We start from the raw sequence: 22,971 nt of genomic DNA on the forward strand, positions 1-22,971 counted from the left end.
AAGCCTCTAAAGCAGGCTGAAAACAATTAGAAACAGCAGCCCACACTAGATGCAGTGATCCAAGCCAAGCTATTCTGCATTAAGGGATCAGCACGCAGTTACTTTTTATTTTTGGAGCACTCCAACAGGACCACAGCCCACTCCTGGGAATTACCAGGACCTACCACAAATCCATGCAGCTCTAGTACTTTCAGATAGCAGCTAGCTCTGTGTCACACTGGGGCAGTAGAGAGCCATGCTCAGCAAAGCCAAGCGTAGAATTACCCTGAATCGAGTACAGCAGTTTACTTGATGTCTTAGATTGTACAGCAGATGAACCTTAAGCAGTGTGACTACAGGGAGAGCAAGTCATGCAGAAACATTCACCTTGGCAGCTAATGCAATCATCTTCTAAATCTAAGCATTCTTGCAGGAGGCACAGAGATCATGAACTGGAGATTCGGACTAGGCACCATTTAGCCAGCAGAATCAGAGCCCAGAGAATTCTCTCTGCTCATGAAAAAGTAAAGTAGGGGTTTAAATAAGAGCAATTAAGATGACAAGCTGCAGAGGAAGGGGCTTAGGAGCTATTGGATAAAACCTTTTCAATTGCTTGATCAGCCATACAGCCCAGCTCTGTAAACATGCTCAAGAGCTGGCTATTAAGCACACAGCTTGTGAGCCTGCATGTGGGAACAAGCAGACCAAGGAAGTCAGACTTCATAAAGAATGGTCTTAAGCGCCAATGCTGGGAGCAGAACCAGCAAACTGAACATGGAACCCTTCTAAAAGGAATTCATTTAGAAAATTCACATGCATAATGGTAGAGGTTGGTCCCATGGTTAGAGCACCGCCCTACCACTTGAGAAACTCAGGTTCCAGTCCCTGCCCCACGAAGCTTGTGGAACAGCTTTGGACAAAACAGGGAGGCAGAGTTTCTTTACTAACACCACAGAAAGCATCCTTCTGCAACAGTGGCTGAACTAAAGTTCCTCTCCCAAAAAAAAGTTCCTCTCTGTGCCATTACAGAGGTGACTGTTCTGGACTAAGTTATTTTGACAATTCTTAATACCATATCCACCCCAGCCTGTCTGATTACATCTGTAGTCACATTAATAATATATCTGTAAAATATATAATACTAGCACAGCCACGATTTTCCAACTTTCTACCTTGTCTCAATGCTGTGCTTCAATCTAACCGCAAGCCAACTTGCTCACCAAGCAGACAAATTCTGGCAAGATAAGGAAAATGCAATCGTCTTGACTGATCCCTCCAGGCTACACAGTCCACTGAACAGTAGTTCATGTGTCATCACAACTAAAAGTAACCCATGTGCTTCTGCTCCTCATAGGTAAGAAAAGAGTGTCAACTCCCTGTGTGAGAGGAGAGGACAAAAATCATGTTAAAACAGCCAGAGTTCAAGATTTTAAGAGAGAGCAATGCCAATACTAAGCACTGTAGATCCCAGAGGTACCTTTAGCTATGGCAATGTTTACATTCCTTAGGGTAGGAAACCATGAGAAGAAAGAGATGTAGGAAAATCTTTGCATATGATTCAGCAAAACAACATCTCTTTCAGCTTCATTGATCAGAAACAGATGAGAAACTGGTAGCAAACATTTGTGCTTAAACCACAGTGACAACTTGTAAAAAAAACTCAAAATCAATCAACAACTAGCATTCAAAATAAGCTTTATTATGCTCCCCAGTTAAGCCAACTTTGTAGATGGCCTGAATAATGGGAATGATCTGTGGTTATTTCCTATTCCAGAGAAATAGATGCATCAGTGACTGTTTTCACAGCATTTTCTTAAAAAAAACCAAAAAACCCAAACCCGTTCATGCATTCTTTTGTCAAGTAAGCTTTCCCCACCCCACCCCCTGCAAGAAACATAAAAACTGTTTAGTCATGATTATTTTTGCAAGTACAGGCTTCCATAAGGTACATTAATACTGTGAGTGGAACTACTCCATTTAAAAAACCAAAATTCAGTAATACTCTGTAGGGGAAAAAACTGATTTAAAAATAATTCTCTACTCATATACACTTGTCTAGCATAAAAGACTTTTCAGGTTAAAAAAAATTTCTAAATTAGTAACAGCTGAAAGCATACATTCTCATAGAAAAAAATAAAACAAGGAAAAAATCACTAATACCCAAGGCACATTAATAAAGGGAGGTTTGGAAGACAGTAAACCCCACCTATTAAGGTGTTAGAACTAGGAACTTAATCAGGTTTCTTGCTTCCTACAACAGCCAGGCTTTATGGGCCACAATATGGCAAAGAAAGATGTCTATATGCTAAGCCAGTCCAAAGTCTCCTACCTTGCTGTTAGCTCTGGGATCTCCCGAGTACTCTAAGCACTAGGCATTCCTCACCTTTAACTATGGCCTGTTCTTAATCGCAAATCCTTGCTTACAAAACCATCTTACCACTGCAGAGGCAGGTTTTTGTGTAGCAAGATTCTGACCAGCAAACATCCCACAAAGAGCTGAGCAGCTTCCCCACAGAAATACACCTTTCTCCACATACAAACACTCCTCTAATTCAGGTGACTGCAGCACACAACATCGATGATAGAAAGACAGCACAACCAGAATTTAAGCCAGAACACCATGGTGCTGTGTTAACACCAAAAGCCAAAGCCTGAGGAGCTGCATAGGGAATACTGTCTCTGTTGTAGGCAGAGGGACAATGGCTTTGACTGTCAGTGTCAAAAGAAGCAACTTTCAAGGAGCTACTTACAGCAACTGATGTAGGAAGCAATTCTAAGCCCTGCTAGGCAGCACTGCTATATCACATTATCCACAGCGCTCAGCCAAGAGGCCAGACAGGGCAAGGCCACAGAAGGCCATTGCCAATTGCAGCTTTTTGTTCAGTTCTCACCTACCCTGAGACTGCTGCCTGATTGCTCATCGATATTCTCTTTAAAAATAAAGTTTAATATGTTTTTTTTTTTTTTTTTCCTTTTCCAAAGCCAGCCAGGCTTTTCATAGCAGCATCTTGACAACACTTTGCGAGGGATGGCTCATTGGTCCTGGAATATTTGAAGGCCGTGTTCCAAACTCCAGGCGTTTCACTAACCTGCAAATACAAAATAGAAGTTAGTGCATTTCTTGGCTCAGTTTTACCATCTTCAGATTAAATGGTCACTTCCAGAGTACACTACTCGGCTTGAGAAATCAACAGATGAAAGAATATCACTCTGAGCACGAAGTGAGCCTGTTACTTAACTGAGCGCAGTTTCCACTGTAACACAGGGCTCTGTTTCCCCCTGAGTAGTGAGAAGCTATCTTTTACAGGTGTTGGAGCTTCAGTGCTAGCATTACAGTGGTAGATGCAAAATCAGCTGCACAAATATCTAAATGTGTAGCCCTTAACACTTTCTTGTAGGAGCTTTCATGAGGTTTCTCCCCAGGCTGGGATAGCAAGTACGATGTGGAGCACTCCTTCCACACAACAACTTTGGGCACTGGTTAACAGGACAAACCAGTATTCCAAGCGCAAGGGTCTAGCTGATTAATTAAGTCTGGAACAAACTGTACTATAGGCACTTAATTTACAGAGAATCTAAGGAACGTATAGTACAGGATTGGAAGGGTTTAAGCAGACACTGAACTGCAATTTGCGATAACCTTGCTGATTTTTCTTCATTTGCTTAAAAAAAGACAACCAGTTCAAGTGTTCAGACAAATTTGTAAGTTTAGTCAGGTAACTTCCTGTCAGCAGCTCCTTGGAAACACATCTTAGCAACCGTAAAGCATTCTGATTGAGTAAACCCATTATTTGCCTTTTTTCCAGTTCTCCCATAAATAAGAATCTTAACTGTGGTAAGGGAAGTCCCTACATGCCATAATGTTCCTGAGACATCACTTGTACAAGAACATGAAGTATAAAACAAATTGAGCCAATAAGCAAGAGCTCCTCTGTTGTACTTCATCCCATTTAAACACTGGGTTTATAATAAATACATGCATTACATTTGCTTTGAATTTGTTGTTTTCAAAACTTGGTTCCAGCTAGTCTTCGAATTTCAGCAGCTAGCGATTCCAAATTTTAAACTGATGTGAAACATTCAAATCGTAATCCTGAATAACTACATTTCATTACCTTTGGAAAACAAATCCATCTCTACCAAAACAAGGATTTAATACTAAATACAACAGCGCCAGTCACTAAGTTCCGACACCACAGTTCTCACTAAGATTCAACAGCAGAGAACAGCACTCACCCTGTATCACACAGAGGCTGATGAGGACTTAGGCGTGTTTCAAGGACATCTCTGTTCATGTACATGGACACCGTGGTTCTGTTTGGAGACTGATCATACACAAAGTTTCGGCAAGAAGCAAGTTTGGACTCCAAAGCCTAATGTAAACACAGATGACGCAAGTGTCAGATGTCACCCTTCTCTTTCACAAGATGGCATTGTGGCACACCAAAATGGCATTAAGAGTGTTTGGGGTTTTTTTGTTTCTTTTAGAATTAGTTGTCCAGTAGAGGAACCTGCTAGGCCCCAGTGCCACATGAATTCTGAATTTTTAAAGAGATGAAGCCAATCATCTCTCTAAAGCTGAATCTCTGTTTCTGTAGGGGAGGTTAAGTTGTTGATGCTGTTCACCAGCAGGACACAAAATCTTCAGGTTCCTCAGGGAGATTTTGACATCTTGCTTACAGGCAACACTTTTTAGATTACTAAATGTTCATTTAAGCTAGCTGCTTCCCCAGACACATATTAGGTTGTATGTACTAGGTGGTACACCTGAGGAAACTGAACCACAGATACCCTGTTCTCCACCACATGCTCCCATCCTAGATCTCTCCACCTTTGTTGCTGGGTTACTCTTCAGCTGTACCAGTTCTGCAGCTCAGCCCATCAAAAAGTCATACGAATGCTTGTGCCAACACAGCACTGGGGCATAAGGAAGAAAACATAAGGAAGTCATAGGATAACTTTTCCAGCATTAGCACTACCTTAAATGTCAAACTACTGCTTAACATGACATTAGGCCTTGCTCAAAAGACTACCGGGCTCTTAAGGCAAACTTCACCAGAAGCCCTCTGGACAGCAAGAACCAGCCTGCTTTCTTCTCTGCCTTCCATGGGAGCAGATCACTTCTTAACTTACTCATGTTGATTTATTCTTTCTGCACATGCGCTTTCAGAAATTTGTAGAGGAGGATCTTATCCCCATGTGGATAAGATCTTAGAAAAGCAGAGCAGGGTCCATCTTTATTTGGGGTTGGTGAAAAACATACAAAGTCCAGACTAAATTTCAAGGCTTAGCTAACCCGGGGGCAAGATACTCTTTCCAGTCTCCCCTGAGCAGCAGCACAAATAGTGCTGGCTGCAGTTTCATATAGCCCTACCTTTCCAAGAGGCTAGCAGGTAATCACTCACCCCCACTTTTCGCAGCAGGTCTCCCACGATGTTAAGTGCAGATATTCTTGCAGCAGGTGTGAGAGGGGTTGCACTGTAACTGTCCTCAAGACCTGCAGGGCAGGTTAAAGGATACATTACTCATTAAAAAAAAGAAAAAAGGTTTGACACTGGAAGTCAGAAGAGAGCCTGACAGAGCAGAGGAAACATCAATGTCTTCACATTTTTGTATCTCACCTCCAGATCTTCTGTGTCTATTAGGAATATGAAACACTGTCTCCCTGAGACAGCTCAAGTTACACTGTCCTAAGCTAAGTCTCTAGACATGCCGTGGCTTGGGTTTCTAGAGGTCTGTTCTACCAGCCTACTCTGCATCTCTGTTGCTGCAGTGGGACCTGAGGAATGTGTCCTCAGAGAGGACCATCATCTCTCATTTTACTACAAATCTCCAAATCCTCTCACTTTTACAGAAGCATTAATTCCTCCACACAAAACACAATTTTAGGTTAAGCATACTAAAGCCCACAATCAGAGCTATAATATCAAATCAGAATCTGACAGTACAACTCCCTGCATTTAGGCATACACATGAACACAGTCACAGAAATTTCTGGCTTTTTAAGTAAGAAGATGGGAGAGTTAGTGTTAGAGGTCTGAAATATTGAAATAACTAGTGCTCACAAAAAATAAGTAACGATATTATTGACATGAAAGCAGAGATACAGTCATTTAGTACAGACAGCTAGGATGACTTGTCAGTGTCCTGCTCTTCCAGAGTAAAAAAAAAAAAAACTTCTCTCAAAGAGCATTTAGTCTCACAGAGAAGCCAATTCAAGTAACACGAGTGTGACATTAAAGATCACACTGAAGCTTTTAAAATCCTTCCCCTAAGTTAGCCCAACATCTCTGGGACAGTTGTGAACTAACAGTGAAGTCCCAACAGCTCATCTTGTCCCTGACAATTATTATTACTGGACAGTTCAAGTCAAATGGAAATTAACAGCCTATGAATAAACCCCAAAAATCACAGTTTATGAATACTAAGACCATGGGGACTGGATTTGGGTGTATTTAACTGAAACACTCAACTCTGCTCCCTTCTTCTCATTCCTCCTTTAGCCAGAAACTATAGTAAAAAGAAGAGCATCAAATAGTATTTCTGTGCTGGTTCCCTGTCAGTCACCTCTCCTAAATGTCGCAGGGGTGGGTATGTTAATGTTGGGTGCCCGGTGCACCGAGGGAGTTGAAGGCACAGATAAGGATGCTTGAACTGCAGTGTCTGTTCTTTCTGTTTCCAGGGTAGTTCGCATCGGTGTTTTGGGTTTCTCCTGTTTCTGCTGCACTGCAAGCTCTTGTCGTAGATCTACGAAGGAAGCAACACAAAGCAAGCCTTTGGAGTATGTATCCACTAAGATAAAAACAGGTGAGAAAGTTTGTTTTGCTCAAAAGATTTCTTCACCTCCACAAGGGGAACAAAGTCACTTATCCTTGTAAAAATTACTCCAGGCCTATGTTCAAAATCTGGACGATCACTAAAGGCTTTTCTAGGATTGTGGCTTAAGATGTTTTTGTAGTATTATTTCAGTTGCTATTATCTGGCTTTAATTTTCATACCCTTTCACAAGGCTCCCTTTCGAGGCAGGGAATTAACTCCTTTCCGAATGTTACAGGCTGGTAAGCAGCACATCAAGACTGAGGCTAGGCAACTTGGCACACCTTGGCTGCATTCCAGCTCCCTGCCAGGTTGAGATCCTACCTATTGTACCCTTTTCTCTTCTACCCTGGTTTCCACATGAAGGAAACCTAAGCTGAGGCCAGGTGGAAGCCACACCATTATCTAACCAAGGGGTAGAGCACTTCTGTCCCACAGCCTGGCTGTAGCTTACAGAAACCACTCGAGGGCACAGAGTCTGAGCAGAGCTGAAAAATGGTGTTTTTCCAGCTCCATGGTCTCTCTCTTCTCACCCAGCCTTATTGACAGATACCAAGAAGCTAGCACATGAGGCTATTCAAAGGTAACCAGAAGTTAGTCACAGCCCTCCTGTTTTACTGCCCCATTACTGTTTCACTGACTCCACTTTTCACAAGCCAGGAAACAATGAGGTTAATGGTTATTAAAGATGACCTTCATGGGTTACAGGAAGCCAGACCAGCACATGCCCAGCTGGACTGGCTCTTCTTAACCCCTAAGGCCCTGAAGCATCACCACAGATTAGGAGAAGTCTGGAACAGACTTTTGTTTCTGTGAGCTGGTTTGGAACAAGGTCAGGAGTTTCAGGAGTGGGGGGCAACAGTCTTGAAGCTTCCTCATTTACTTCTACATTTCAGAGAGCAGATTTAAAAGATGTAAACTTAAAAGCCAAGCTCCAAGATATATGGAGAGGACTGAACAGCTACAAGCCAAGAGGGGAGAAAGGGAAAGATACAATTGCTGTCTAACCTCTAGCTTCATCTTTCAGGCGCTGCACAGACTCCAGAAGGTTTTCTTTCTCATCCAGCTCACTCTCCAGAAAAGCATTTCTTTCAATAGCCTGGTTTAAACGCTGTTCAAAATCCTCCAGAGACATTATAGTGGCTCTGAAAAAGAGTGTGCAAGATGTCACTACCAGATCCTTCAAGCACATAGAGGAATTCCCTCTCTCAAGAAAAGGGATAATGTTGTGGTTTTGTTTTGCTTTGTTTTATTACTATATTTTTATTTTAGCTTGTAAGATATGAAAGAGTGCAGTGGGGGGAGTGGAAGGGAAAAAAAAAATATCACATTTCCCATCTGCCACAAACCTCTTCACCACAATCATCACTTAAGTGATTAGTTCAGAATGGCAGTGCTAATGAGCACAGAATCACAAACAGCTCAGTAACACCACGCTCACAGGACAGAACAGAGGTGGAAAAAGAAAACTCAGAAGGTGGGTCACCTTTTTGCTCTTTCCAAGTCATCATTTGCTTGCTCGAGTTCTCTAATGTATTTCTGAAGTTGATCTTTAATAGCTTTTGTCTGTGCCAAGTCATCTTCCAGTGCAGATATTTGCCTGTATCCTTCTGAATGCTGCATTTCAATCTTTTCCTAATCAAAAGCAAATCAAAGAGCGTATCAGGGAGTTAGCAATGCACATTCTCTTTCTGCGGCATTGTCTGAGCACCTTTAAAGGCAGAGGCAGATGCTGAGAAGTTTTTTGAGAAACATCATCTTACATATGGTAAAATGCCAACAAAGCCAATTGGTCACATACTTCCGGGCTGCCAGCAGACAAGAGCTCTTTCCTGTCACTCCTTATCAGACAATGGTGCCAGGGATCAGTTCCTGACCTCCACAGCACAGGGTCATTCCTTGCTCTCCCAGACAGCAAGACTCGGCATAATTTCTGAGCCCCAAGAACTTTAGCAACACACAAAACCAAGATGCAAGACAAGCCATTTATTTGCAACTCCAATAAAAAGAGAAACAGTACTTAGGAGCCTAAAACACAAGAAAAAAAAATATATATATATCCAAGTGTGACAGTTACATGCTGCTGTGGAACCAGTAGGATTCTCCACTGCCCCTGTGGTTTTATTAGCTCAAAGCAGGTTCAGAGTTCTAGATCACAAAACATTTCAGGTGCAGTTACGCAACATGCTTTGGATGTGAACCTAAAACAAACTCTGTTTCCCTTTACAGCATGTACACAAGGGTACATTTAAGAGAGGCACAGGCAGGGAGTAAGGCCTAGCTTCTCCACCAAATATCTCTCTCCTGCTATTGCCACTACATGTGGAGCTAGCTCCACATCATGTGACAAGGAAAGCTTCACAGCACACTGTCTACTGCAACGCTTTACACTCCACCGCCTTGCTATCAGATCACTTCAACATGACAGAGGTTTTTTTGAAACTCCAAGATTGCTGTGTAAATAGCATTCCTGAAATGCTTTCTGCATCTACAATTTAAGTACAAGACACTTCAAGTCACTGAAAACAAATCCATGCACTGGAATTTGAAAACTATGGCATGTAGTCTAGCATGACTGATTATTTTGAAGACAGCTATTTTAGCACATGAAATGCATAGACAAGGAGGAGGGAAAGAGATACCTATTCTGAATTAAGAAATTCTTATTTTATTACAGTGTGGTGACACTGCCATAATTCCAGATCTCTGAGGCATAGTTACATGCTGAATTTAAGAGCCCCCAAGCTTTAAGAGGCAGATTACTTCCAACTAGCTTTTCAGGACACTCTAAACAAACCCTCCAAAGCATTATTTCCATTTATTTTCCAGTAGTGTGAACTCTGGTTTCTGAGGGGGCAGCATGTACACACGCTAGGCTGGTAAGCCCAAAGCCACAAGCTGTGTGGGCCTGGCAAAGTTCACTAGTATTGACCTAGATGCAGACACCAACCCTTGATGGGCTTAGTTAACGCTGCTGCTCAATAGCTTCACGAGTTTAATGCTTTGCTCTTGAAATGATTCAGATAAAAGACCAGAACTGCAAGGTTTGAGTCTTTGTTTTTAGCCAATTGTAATAAACTATCAGCTGATCTGGCCATCAATGGAGTCTCTGTTCCTTCACTGCAGGGTGTTACTGCAGTTTTCAGGCTGCATGAATAGCCAATTGTTAAAAGGTTTGTTTCAAGCAGAATATGTTTTAATAAAGTTATCTACTGTGAAGAATAATTTAAGATTTTCTAAAATATGTTTACCCTCCACTTTTTGAGGTTCTATGTTGTTTCCTACAATTTTAATTCTTGACTGCTTTGGCTGGTTCATTGTCCCCTCCTCTCATCCTAGCTCCTCTAGAGAAAGAAAATAGTCCACACCCTCCTCAGTTAAATGAGCTGCAGGTTTTATTTTTGTCAAACTTAATGTCTTCTCCCCAAATCCATCAGCTTCCATGGGTTTATGTGGCTACATGGAACAGCAGACCAATACTCCATACAACATGCAGAGCATTTAATACTGCTAAGGAGCTAATACAACAAGAACAAAGATCAATGCAACATAACAAATACAATGAAACAAGCCTTGGAGGTTTTGCTATCAAAGTGGGGGGTGTGGGGTGTGAAATCACTAAGTTGGTGCTAGAGGGACAGGACACCTGCCTGGAACAGAAGAGTATTTCCTTAAGACAGTAATTTGGACAACAGTTTAGACAAAAAGCATTGCAAACCTGGATTAATCTGGTCACTAATCACTTACACAAATACCTTCACACCCATTAGCTCATTATTGCATCCAATTGAGTAGAAGTGTAATTAAATTAATCTCTGCTTCCACAGATATTGACCCAGCTCTACAAAATACAGTGTAGTGTTTCTTGGGTGACTACACCTTACCTTTAAGTAAAAGGCCAACACCACCAAACTTTAAAAAGGCACACCAATTTCAGTGGCTTTTTTTTTTCCTCAAGTTTAAGAAAACTGACCTGTATTTCCTAAACCTGTCAACCAGCACAGGGGACTAGCAGCATCTTTAATGAGACTGAAATGTGGCAGACTCATTACTCTTCACACTCTAAGTAGCTTCATTATTTTTTAAGTCACACTGGTTAAGAAGTTACATCTCAATAAGTTCATATCCCCTATGTTTTATAATTATGAAAGTTAATGCTTTTTAGCTGGTTCTTAGTTTCACAGAAGGCTAACCAAGTGTAAAGAGGACAAATTATTTTTTCCCAAGTACAAACACATTCAGTAATGAAACCAGGACTGAAACCGGTTTATGCCTCTCAGTTCTATGTGTTACCCACTGGCTGCTGCTTCCCAGCTTATCTGGAATGCCAGATAATAAATACATAAATATGTAAAAACAGTTTAGAACTACTGAGTTTTCTTATGTAATGCGTGAACACAGCTGGAATGTTTGCATTTTGATTGTTCTGCAATATTATTTCTGTCTGCACAATACAGACAGCAAAAAAGCTGTGAACAAAAGCCCTACGTAGATGGAAGAAGGAATAGAACAGCAGCTCGGTTATGTTCATGTTTACTGTCCACACTACTGCAAACAATATTCTCCCATCTCAAATCTATGCTGACATATAGCCACAACCTGCTAACAAGAACATTACCAAGGTGTCTGGCAACCTCAAAGGAGACAATAGATTGGTATTTCTTAATTTTTCAAGACTTTCTTTTTTGCAGTTTTCAGTTCAATTTTTTTGTAACGCTGAAGGTCCCTGTCCACAAGGCAAGCTGAACATGCACATGCCTGTCTCATTCACCTTTGCACTTGGGGTGTACAGATACTCTATGCATCATCCACTCTTACCCTAACTGACTCCAGTTCCATTCGCAGACGATTGTTTTCCGACAGAAGGTCTCTGTTCCTGGACTCTGTTTGCTGCAGCTGAGTCTCCAGTTCAGCTTCATACTCTCGACTCCCTTCTTGGAATTCACGCAATTCCTCCTGTGTATTCTCAGCACTAGAGAGCAATTCCAGCAACAGAACTCATCATAATGAACGAAGAAAAAAAAAACTCTTGTACACTCACGGTAAAAAAAATACTGCCCTTTAACATAGACATCTCTATGCCCTTCTCCAACATACATACTCAACAGGAAGAGAGGACCATATGAAAATGTTTCCCCCTCAAGCATGCAAACCCATCCCCTAGCAAACCAGTAAAAAACAATTTAAAAAGCCCAAATAAATAGAAAAAAACAAAGTCTGTCTTCTCACTATAGGTATTGAGGACACATGGGGTCTCTTCAACTTGTACCTTGTCCACTGCCATCTCCATATTTAATCTGTTATTCAATTCAATTATTTTTTTGGAAATATGAACAAAGCCATTTGCTATTAGCAATAAAAAGTGAGAAAAAGAGAGAAAGGTGGAAGGAAAGATGTTCTTATATACTTAAACACTTCTATTGAAATAATCCTCCAGCAAGCTAAACAAGCAGCACTGAAAGGTCTGAATACCTGGACTAAAAAAGGACCCACCAATATCAGCACCTAAAAAGTTTGGATTTTTTTCACCCTTTACTGCATTTAGAGCAATATGCTGAGCTAAAGAGAAGAGCAAAGTATGTCTATTCTCAGCCAGGGATCCTCCTCCATCTACGTGCTGTCAAACCGTTCTTGATCCACACAGAGATACAAAGAGTGAACAGCAGCATCCCTCTGTCTGCAACAGCCCGGATCATCCACCCCCAACAAGGTTCTGCATGAATTATGTTTACCCGGGCTGCCCACAGACTGCAGTCAGAGGCACAATTTCAGCACACACAGTCCTACTCAAACCAGAGCAGGGACCAAAACCAGCAGCACCACAGCAGCACAGATTCACTGCTCAAATAAGCATAAAGGACTCTGGGCTGCTGTAGTTTATGCAGAAGCATTGCTACTGCTACCACTCAAGACAGGTGAACCACCTTGAATTTACTCCCCTTTGTGGTGCTATCTATGTCTTTGCAAGCAGTGGTTATGCACTCTAACTTAGATGAATGAAGCCATTGCCTTACCACTGCTTGTATTTCATAGCCAGCTCTTTCCAGTATCTGGTTTCCTCTTCCACTGAGCTGAAGCGATGTCCTTCTGAGTCTTCCATGATGAGTCCTCACAGTTTAAAACTCCTGTTTCATTTTTGATCCCCTGGAAAATTAAAGGATCAAGCATAAGAGCTAATGCAGTGAGCTACCTCAGTACTTTTGCTGCAAAGCAGTGCAACCCTCCTCCCAGGAAGTCACTGCATGCCTGGAGACCAAACTAAAGACCAGCCTTGGCAGGGCTCTGCCAGATAGACCATAAATGTGAAAGAATCACTACTGAGTAATCGGGTTCCTTTTCCCAGTTTTCCCAAAGCTGCTGCATGCTTACGCCACATGCTCAGCAGTGAGCACCTTCCCCACCCTCTGACTACACACCACAGAGCACCAAACCTCAAACTTTAGCCACAGCTGTGCCAACGAACACAGAACACAAGTGAAAGATAAGACATCTCAAGCACATCTTCAGCTCCAAAGTCAGTGCAATTAAGGTCAATTTCAACAACCCTAAAGACACTGACCCTGAAATTAAAGAGAAACTTCAAAGAGACACAGAGAAGGTACTCAAGATACTAGTTTCCTGTGCTAACATTTCCAGGAACACCTAAGCTTTTTATGGACATAGCTGCTGGACATGTGAAAAATTTCTCCCTGGGTCAACATAGACAAAACTACCCAACTTTAAACCTGAAATATCACAATCCACGTATGGCTGAGAGCCACAATATAACTGAATACCTCAGAGAGCCATGGGAGAAGGGACCTCCAGAAATCCCCAGGGAAGTGAGGATAAAAGCTCCACTGAGGTTTTAATGGAATACCACCTGGCTGGACTAGGTATGCAGATAGATTGCAGCAACCCAGTGAGCAATCCAGACCATCCAGCTGTCCCTGTGCCAGCATAAACTCAGTCACAGGACATAGTCCCAAATGGGAACAACACATGAAAGAGCCACAGGGGAATCAAGAACCTTAAGTTGGTCACTTCTGCTTGAAGATTTAAGTATCTAGACACCACAATTAAATAAATGCCCTAAATAAGTTTATTTATTAATGCACTTATTTTTTTATATATATATATATGCCTGATGTGCATGATGCACTCTAATAAACAGGTCACTAGCAAAAATCATTTTATATGAGTTAGTCTTGACAATGGAGAAACATCAGACCTAATGCTCTGGATAACCTGCCCATGGGCAACCCTGGGTGAGGCAAAGATTCCACATTGACATTATCAATTTAATAGAAACCCAAATAGATCAAGGACAGTAAATAAAGGTGGAGTTGAACAATCTGTGACAATGGTAGTTATCAGGAAACTGTATCGCTGAAATCTAATGTCTGAGGAAACACAATTCTACCAAGTTCCAGCTCCAGATCTACTGAGCAAAACATTTCCTAGAGGTAGTCCTGATGGAATGAAGAGGAAAAATAGCCAAAGCCTTCTAAGATCATTTAGACATCAGTCCTGCTTTCCACTCTTCTTATTTATGATACTCAGGAAATGCTGGAGTAGACCTTCTGAGCAGCATGTCATAGCTAAAGAAAACGCACATCCACTGCACATTTATTGAACTCAATGGAAAAAATTATTCATAACCTGTGTTCAGATTGTCCTCTCCAGAAAATCACCTGGTTTAAACAAGATTAACAGCCATCTATCAGGTAACTCTACTGAGACAAATTTAATTCTTACCTCTACTAGGGACAACAGTATCAAGTACTCAAAGTAGTCTGGGGATCTAAAGCTCAATTTTTACATACCCAAACAGCGCTGTAAAGCACAAGTCCTTTTCACAGCCTAGGCGACTTTCAGGAGATTATTGAGCAAAGAGTAAGCAGCTGTCACAGCTAAGTGGGCTCTGCCCACACACCTCAATGCACAACATCAGCTACACACTCACAGAAGTTACACTAGGGGGAGCTGGTGGGTGAAGGGAAAAGTTAACTATGCTTTAGTTTTCATCATTCAGTTCCTTGACACAAAATGTTAACTAAACAAAGCTACATGTCTTCCTTCTAACAAATAAAACCACTGTGTGATGTATTGACACACTTCCAGCAAGAAGTCTCAAGCCTGCTGCTCTCCGTATGTATTTACAGAAGTATGCACCGGGGGTAAAAAGAGAGGAAAAGGAGTGTGAGTAAGGAGGAGTGATTTTCCAAATAGTACCCTTGCCCATTAAAAAGAAAATCACAACCAAGCATAATTAACATTCTTGACCTAGGATAGTTTACAACACATCTACTCTATTATTTTTAAGCGAACTGAAAGTGTCTTTGATGTTAATGAGCATGTCCTTATGCTCAAGGCACTGTGTACACACCAATCCTTGCAGCACACTTGTAAAGAAAAAAAAATTTTCTCTTTTACAGATGAGGGACAGGGAGGGAGGGTCAGACACAAAGAATTGATGCAGGTGCAATGAGAAACCAAGAAGGACTAGCATCCATCACTGGTCAAACCACTCCAGAGAACAGCAAGCCAGAGTTTCCTTTAGATGGTTGTTTCTCACCACTCAGAGAACAGGAAGTTTCTGTATGTACTTCTTCAAGAACAGAGATTCCACCCAGGGTATGCCTGGTTTTGCTACACAAATTAAAATATATTTCAGAAGTCTCCAAAGAGGAATTCTTCAGACATAAGCATTATAATAAATCCCATACCTGTGTTCAGACAGTCAACAAAAAGAAGTCAGACAAGATAAAGATGAAGGAGTGTAAGACACGTTGCTCCCAAAAGCTTTCAAACAACCCTTTGGAACCAAAAGGCATAGCTCCCGTTGGCCTCAAAAGCTTGAATATGCCCATATCTGGCTCTCACTTGTGTTTTTACACTGCACTTTGGAAAGACTAAAAGAATGTACTAATTTGCATTTTTTAAGATTGTATGGTCACTACAAAAGAACTTTCTATAACCAAGCCATAAGATTTATAAGAGTTCCCCAGAACCTTGATAACTTCCACAGAAGCATGAAGATGCTGTCCCCTTCAGTTTCTAACTATGTCTTTTAAACATGAGATTATGGACCTGCTAAGGATCTTACCCATTCAGAGTATGCTCTGTTTCATAATTACCGTTACTAAATAGTACTTACAATTTAAAATTAATTGTTAAACTGCAAATACATGGAAGGACTGTGGACCTATATTTAATCCACAGAGATGACACAACGTAGCAGAGATTGTTTCACTACTGTCCCATGCCACAGGCACATGCTTTTTGTCGGCAACACACAAGGAAGGCCTGTAAGGTTCCCTCTACACCTGCACTACGTCTTAGCTCACAGGGATTTTCAAACTAACCAAAGATGCAAGATACAAACTTAAGCTGAAAGGAAAAGCTCCAAGTTTTAGACAAAGTATTAAAGCTTTTTTTGATTTTCTGAAATTTAAAAAAAAATAAAAAAATAAAAAAACACTCACATAAAGCTTCCTAATCTTTCTGCCTGTAGGAAGGATACGGCTTTGACTTTGTTTTCCCCCCTGCTGCCTTCTCCACTTGATTTTTAACAGCTTGGAGACAGTATGCAAAATGCCTGGAAGGTAATTAATTAAACCAGTTAAGAACATCTCATTATCTAGACTCACAACAAAAGTGGGGAGGGTGAGGGGGGGTGAATGAGGTTTTAGCAATGTTTTGTTAAACAATGGCAAATGTGGAAAAAACAAGAAGAGAAAGCCACAGCCTACAGTAGTCACACACTGGCTGCACCTTATTTGTTTTCACACACATGAAGCCAGAAGAGACATCTGGCCAGATTTCCTGCGTGCAAGCAGCACAAGTGTTGGTCACAGACATTACAAAACCTCTACATCATACAGGAAGTGGAAGCGTTCATGGGTGGGGAATGCACTTCTGCAAGGAGAAAAATACCTCAGCATAAATGTTGCAGGAAACAATTTTATACAAGTGAGAGCAGAATTGCAAAATTCTTAAGGAAAAAAACATTAAGAAAAGCCACACACAAAATTACTGAAGGATCTTCAATTTGGGAATCAGAGTCTAAGTTACCAAATTCATGAGGACCTCAACTTAAATTGTTTCAGTCCTAGAATAAAGGACTCAAAACAATCCCGCATACTCAATACTTTTTTTTTTATAAACAAAAGAACATTTTAGCTTAGTGAACAATGTTGGCCTATCTTTGTAGCAATGCCTGATGGTCTGAGTCAGAGAAATTCATACTGTAAGAAAAAAGTAAAACACCAAATACCATAGATACTACTGAATTATCCATGGCAGAGATGACGAAGCACCTATTAGACATTTTTTCCTAACCGTAAACCAAAACAAAACCCCTCTTTGCTCCTGAAAAGTAGCTTTCCTATCCTATGAAAATGACATTTTCTTAAAATAGCCCCCTTTCAAGGGTCTTCCTGTAACATAAGGGCCTGTTTTCCTTTGTTTAAGCAATACAAAAGAAAATCACCACAAGAGAGAAAGAAAGGGAAGAGGTCATCGGAGTGCCAGGATCACCACAGAATCCCACAGCCAGCACTGAAAAGAGTTCTCATCTTCCCAGGGTCTTCTCTACCAAAAGGCTTAATCCAGCAGAGCCCTCATCTTTTCAGATACCAGTCCAGCTCCAATACTTTGGAGTTTCCAGTGATTCCTAAGGAAGCTCCGCAAAGTTTTCCCTCCTGAAACGCCTGACCTTGATGCTTCCAACTGCGACCCACGAAGCCAGCGAGACCGCGCGCTGGGCTTCCCATTCCCATTCGGAGCACGAAGGCGGGAGGGAGCCGAGCCAGCGGGCACGGCTCCCACGCTCCCCTCCCCTCCGCACCAGCAACCGCAAGAGCACCTCCAGAAGCAGAAGGAGATCCAGGTTCGCAAGGAAGGATGCGGGAAGGAGCGGGGGGCCGCAGACAGGCCCGGCCCCAGCTCCGTCTCCCCTTGCCTCCCCGACACTGCCCCGATCACCGCCGCGGGACGAGGCACACCAGGAGCGGCTGCGCCGCACCGAAACCGCCCTTCCCTCCTCTACACGGGGCAAGGGCGCTCCGCCACAGGGGAAGCCCCGGAGCGCTGCCCGCCCTCCCGCCAGCCTGCCGGGCGGCGCAGGGGCACCCCGCTCTCTCACCCCCGCCGCCGCCACAGGACCGCGGAGCTCGCTCCGCGCCGGCAGCCGCCGCTCTGCTCTGCCCAGCCCGGCCCGGCCCGACACGGCCGCCCCATTGGCTGCCGGTCACGTGCGGCGGGAGGCTCCGCCAATCAGCGCGGCCAGAAGGCGCCTGCTGGAAGATTTGGAAACTTTCGTTACTTTCAAAAGGCGCTCGGGGGCGGCGGCGGCGGCGGCCCGTCCCGCTCATCCCATCCCACCCCCCCGCCACCGCCCCAGCCCCAGCCCTCAGCCACGGCCCGTCCTCGGCTGCCTGCTCTGTGCGGGCTCACGCTCAGCCCTGGCACGCGTCAACCACGCTAGACCCTTCAATGGGTGTCCTATGAGCTACAGTGGGCGCAAGGGCCTGCATCTTCCAAGATGTTAACGGTAAAATCAGCATTTGCCACCGTGCTGTCATTTTAAATAAACGTTTTCCCTCAGAACGTTCTAAAAGAGCAAAACCTTTACATCAAATATTAGTATTTTTTTATTCCAAAGACCTCTTCTGGAAGAGCAAGCAGTGAGACAGTGACCGTAACTATTTAACGCCAGTGCAACATTTTCAGACCCAAGTCCCCTTTTCACAAGCAAGGAACAGGCTTCTGGGTCACTGAAGCCCGTGCCGCAAGGACAAAGCAGTCCATGAAACACTAGACACTTGCACTCATCTACATCTCAGCATGATGTCATCATTCCAGAAAACGAGCCGCAAGCATCCGCAGGGGGAACGACCTCCCCACAGACAACAGGCCGGAGCTGCAGCTCAGTGCAGCCAATAAATCACTTGCCATGCTCTCACCACGCAGGATCAATACGAAGGGGACTGAGGTATGCGGAGGCCTTCTCAAGTGCCCTAGGTGTGTTCCTACCCAACCGTGTACACAAACGCTTGGTCATTAGGCGTGTCTGGCATTTGTTTCCTGAGTCGAAACAAAACCACAAATTATCACATACGTGTCGACATACTCCAGCCCACATACATACAGCCATGTGTCACCGAGTATCACCTCACACCCCTGCAGCACGTTTTACAAACTGCTGGACGATAGGCACCCACATGCAGGGGTCCCGATCCCAGTTCCATTTACTTCTGTGATGCAATACCAGGCCTGGAGCAGTTTGATCCTGAAGAGACTTAACTGTCTAAACTGGGAATGTGCCTCTCCCAAAGACTTTGTAGAACAAGGCAGGGACTGTAACAAAAAGGATTGATGCTTTTCAGTAAGAATATTCCACTAAAAGAAATCTATCCATAGCTAAGATAACTTTAACTGAAAAGGGTGAGCAAAACAATTATTACTTTCAGGTCAGATGTTCAGCAAAATAATTGTATTTTGAGGTCAGGTGTTCAGCAGAAGCAAATGGAGACAAACTATTATACAACTATGAATAGAAAACTAAATTAGGTATTTTAAAAATTGAGTTAATAGCAATTTGCAGTTCTGTCATTACTCAAAAATGTTTTTATTATCGGTAAGTTAAAGAAAATAAACCACATACTATCGTAGTATGTCCCCAGTAATTAAAAAATGTATACATGGTTTGCAAGTTTGGGACAAAGGACATTTTACTTCAACTCTTCGAACAAATCATTGAGAATGGTGTGAGTACACAGAAGATATCAAAGGTACACCTGAGTATTTTCAATAGTTCTCATTTTGAAATACTTGTAAAACATGGCAAAAATTCTCAGATTTCAGAGGAAGATGTTTAGCCTCTCATCCAATTCCAAAACAGTAACAGCACCTTGACAAATGCCAGAGGCTCAGAGGCACTACCAGAGGCACTACTGTATACAAGCAATAAATATTAAAAAAAGGTTACTATAATTACTATCACTGCCTTTTTTGCAAGAAGAATGAGAACATTTGTCTGTTTTAAAATTAGCAGAGGAGAAGAAGAAATTATTTGATGCATTTATTTTTAGTTTGCTGATTAATAGTTAAAAAATGACAGATTTTTGTGGTGCTAGGGTTCATGTGCTAGTTATTTTAACGAGAATGCCACACTGATTCTTCCATGAAAGCTAAGTGGGCAAAAATGTGTACACTTTAAGTTCTGGTAAGGTTGCAACACCTTATCTTTTGGCAATAAGCTTCTTATGGGAAAAAAGATTTGCTTTTCTGCAAGAATTAAGTAACTCGCCATAGAACCACTCACTCTCTGGATGGAATTGCTCATCAATTGTCATTACAAACTACTGAACTTTTATTTTTTAATGGATTACTGATACCAATAACAAGATGTGACAAACATATGTATTAGAATATCATATGCAAATATTGCTATCACCAAAGAGCAAGTATTTAACATCAATGAAACCTATTTCTGTCTCTTTAAAGATGTTATATCATTCTCTGCAGTCTGAATATGTAAAACTGGATTTGCATATGCTTAAGCAAGAAGATTCTCACTATTTTAAAACCCTTCTGATATCTTGAACTGACAAATTTTTGATGAAACTGTCAAATGCTCATTAATAGCCCTGGCTTGTTAAGCAAAGCAAGATGTAACACCACTCAAGGCCTTGATACACAGCAGCATTACACCCTGAGTGAACCACGGTAGCAGGGGCAAGACCGGATGTAGATATGAGCATTGTCACTCGGAAGACTCTTAACCTTGAGGTTAAGAGCCTAATGGCTGCAACCCATTAGGCAAAGGTGAAGGTAAAATGACAACTTAACTTAATACCCTGATGTCACTTATGATCAAAAGATACTGAGCCACCAAAAAGTGGACCCTCGTCCTGCTCTGTCACTATCCCCTCTCCTTGAGGGGCTCAGCTACCCGCATGCCAAGGAGCAAGCCCAGCCTGGGTGATACAGATTTGCTGCACAACTTTGGCCCAGACTTCTGAGGGAACTGTTAAATTGTGAGACAGAGCTGTGTCTGTAGAAAGACAAGAAAAGTAAAATTACAAATAGACGTAGGGTTGCTGAGACAAGGACCATTAGTAACACAAGGATTCAAGAGGAAAAATATCAACGTGGAAAGTTATAAAATCCTAAAGTGAATAAACCCCAGTTATCTTCAGCGGGTTGCCAGTGTCACCGGCATCAACAGACCCAGTGAATGACAAGTTATTAAAACTGAGGCAGCAGTAGAGGCCCTCCCTTTTCTTGATGCTTTTTTGGCCAGCAGACTTCAGGTGTTCTATCAGGGGGTGGGGACCACACTAATGCCTAATCCAATGGCTTGTTAGAAGCTTTTTCTGTTTTGTTAGCCAGTAATTGCTTTATATTTTTAAGCTTTATATATCTTACTTGGGGAATTTCTTTATATATAGCTAACGATGCCCAAAGCAACCCAGAGAAGGACAGTACAGAGAGGTCAGACACTTCTGTTAAAATAAGCAAAAGGCAGATTTCTGAATAGTACTGATATTTAACTGCTGCCCTTGGGCTTGGGACTATATACTGCCTTCAATGGAACTGGCTCTTAAAACCGGTTAAAACTGTCCATCCCTGGCAACCTATTTTGTATGTGAAAAAAAAAGTTCCAAGTGAAAGCTTAAATTCTGCGCAAGGCATCAAAAACTACTACCTGTAAGAAGCCAGTTCAACGCCGTGGCAATTTCCTCTTTGCCTGCCGCATGCCTGAGCAGTGAGCACACCTGCGCAGGCAGCTGCTGGGAGCCTAGGCCCCTCCACAGGGCTTCCCGGAGACCCCTCCGGGGCCGCCTCCTGCCGCTCTGCCCGGCGCTGCCGGCCAGGGCTCAGGTGTGCCCGGACCGAGACCCCCCCCACTCAGCGTAAGGAGGGGGGGGTCCCAGTGTAAGGGGGAACAGGGGCGCTCCTCAGCGGTCCCGCCGGGGTGGGCCCCGGCTGTCCTTGCGCGGGGCCTCCAGCACCCCCTCAGGGCGGCCCCGGGCACACTCCAGCTGGGTGCGAGCACCCGCGCAGCCCCTCTACCCCGGGTCGGGGTATCGCCCGGCCCCGCCCCGCCCCGCCCCGGCCCGCACGCCGGCGGTCGCCGGGAGCCCCGGGGCTGCGGTAGGTTTAAAAGCCACCGCTCCCGGCCCAGCCTGGCCCGCTGAGCGCGGGGCGGGGAGGAGGAGGAGGAGGGAGTGGAGCGTTACGACAGCTGCCTTTGCGGCAGCGGGCTGGTTTCCGGCGCTCGGCGTCGCTTGACGGCAGAAGGAGCGGAGAGGGAGGAGGGAGGACAACAAAGGGGCGTGAGGGGCTGTGGCGGCATGTGAGGGGCGGCGGCGCGGGGGGCAGCTCAGGTGAGGCGCGGCGGCAGAGCGGAGCTAAGCCGAGCCCGCCAGCTCCCGCTGGCCTGGGGTTGCCTCCGTTGCCCTGCGGCAGCGAAGGAAGCGCCGGCGGAACACCGCGGCCGGGCGGGGACGGGGCCCGCGCCCCTCGCGGGCAGCAGCCCGTCCCCCGGGCGGAGCTGCACAACGGCCTCGGCCCGGCGCCGCCCCGCGGGGGGGAGCGGCCGTTTGCTCGGCAGCGCCTTGGGGCGCCCTGGGGCTGTTTGTCTGGGGCGGGGGGAGGGTTAGGCCTCGCCGTCGCCCCCCGGGCGGCGGGCCAGGCCGAGCTGGAAGCGCCCAGGGAGCTGCGAGCCGCAGAGGGCAAAGCGCGGACATATGTAGTTGACATAACTTCTAATTTCTTTCAGTTAATGTTTTAATTCCTAAACGAATTGGTGCTACCAGATATTTTTCAAAGTAACATACTCTAAGAGTTGTAGAAGTTCATCAACTTAGTTTTTTATATAACATAATTTTGGGGTACTTAGGGTTCCTATGAATAAACACTTCTGCTTTAAAAAAAAAAAAGACTTCTTTTGTGGCTAAAGTAACGCTGGGGCAAATGTAATACTATGGAATGTACTCCATGGCTATTGTGTTTAACATTATGTGCAAAAAACCTGAAGGACTGTAGTCTAATGAATGCAGTACATAGTTGGAGGGTAAGAAGACGTTGCTAATCATAGTTTTTCTGGTACAGTGTGGCTGGGCCTTAAACAAGTTGTTCTGCTTCTTTGTGGTTCTGTAAAGCTAAATTGATATGGTGTGCTGT

General features: G+C 43.6%; 1 protein-coding gene across 2 annotated transcripts; it reads right to left on the minus strand.

Moving 5' to 3' along the window:
• Positions 1 to 1,657: 1,657 nt before the first annotated feature.
• NDE1 (nudE neurodevelopment protein 1) lies at positions 1,658 to 21,594 on the minus strand. 2 transcript variants are annotated; one of them, XM_059826267.1, is made up of 9 exons: positions 21,491 to 21,594; positions 12,810 to 12,939; positions 11,614 to 11,767; positions 8,282 to 8,430; positions 7,804 to 7,940; positions 6,547 to 6,726; positions 5,385 to 5,476; positions 4,216 to 4,352; positions 1,658 to 3,068 (listed from the first exon to the last, which is right to left on the minus strand). In XM_059826267.1, the coding sequence occupies exons 2-9, from the start codon at positions 12,893 to 12,895 to the stop codon at positions 2,975 to 2,977; spliced, it is 1,029 nt and encodes a 342-aa protein (XP_059682250.1). In that variant the 5' UTR covers positions 12,896 to 12,939; positions 21,491 to 21,594; the 3' UTR covers positions 1,658 to 2,974. The 2 variants fall into 2 exon arrangements, with proteins under 2 accessions (XP_059682250.1, XP_059682249.1); XM_059826266.1 differs by lacking the exon at positions 21,491 to 21,594 and adding an exon at positions 17,924 to 17,961.
• Between the last annotated feature and the right edge of the window lie 1,377 nt (positions 21,595 to 22,971).

This window comes from Gavia stellata, chromosome 18 (assembly GCF_030936135.1).
Source record: "Gavia stellata isolate bGavSte3 chromosome 18, bGavSte3.hap2, whole genome shotgun sequence".
Lineage (NCBI taxonomy): Eukaryota > Metazoa > Chordata > Aves > Gaviiformes > Gaviidae > Gavia > Gavia stellata.

What these genes read in the sequence shown, in the direction of transcription:
- NDE1 (XM_059826267.1), bottom strand. Translation starts at nt 12,895, where the DNA reads ATGGAAGACTCAGAAGGACATCGCTTCAGCTCAGTGGAAGAGGAAACC. An exon ending in CCTGAAAGATGAAGCTAGAG is followed by an intron (nt 6,727 to 7,803) that starts GTTAGACAGCAA and finishes CTTCCTTCGTAG; the next exon opens with ATCTACGACAAGAGCTTGCA. An exon ending in ACCTGCTGCGAAAAGTGGGG is followed by an intron (nt 4,353 to 5,384) that starts GTGAGTGATTAC and finishes TGTTTACATTAG; the next exon opens with GCTTTGGAGTCCAAACTTGC.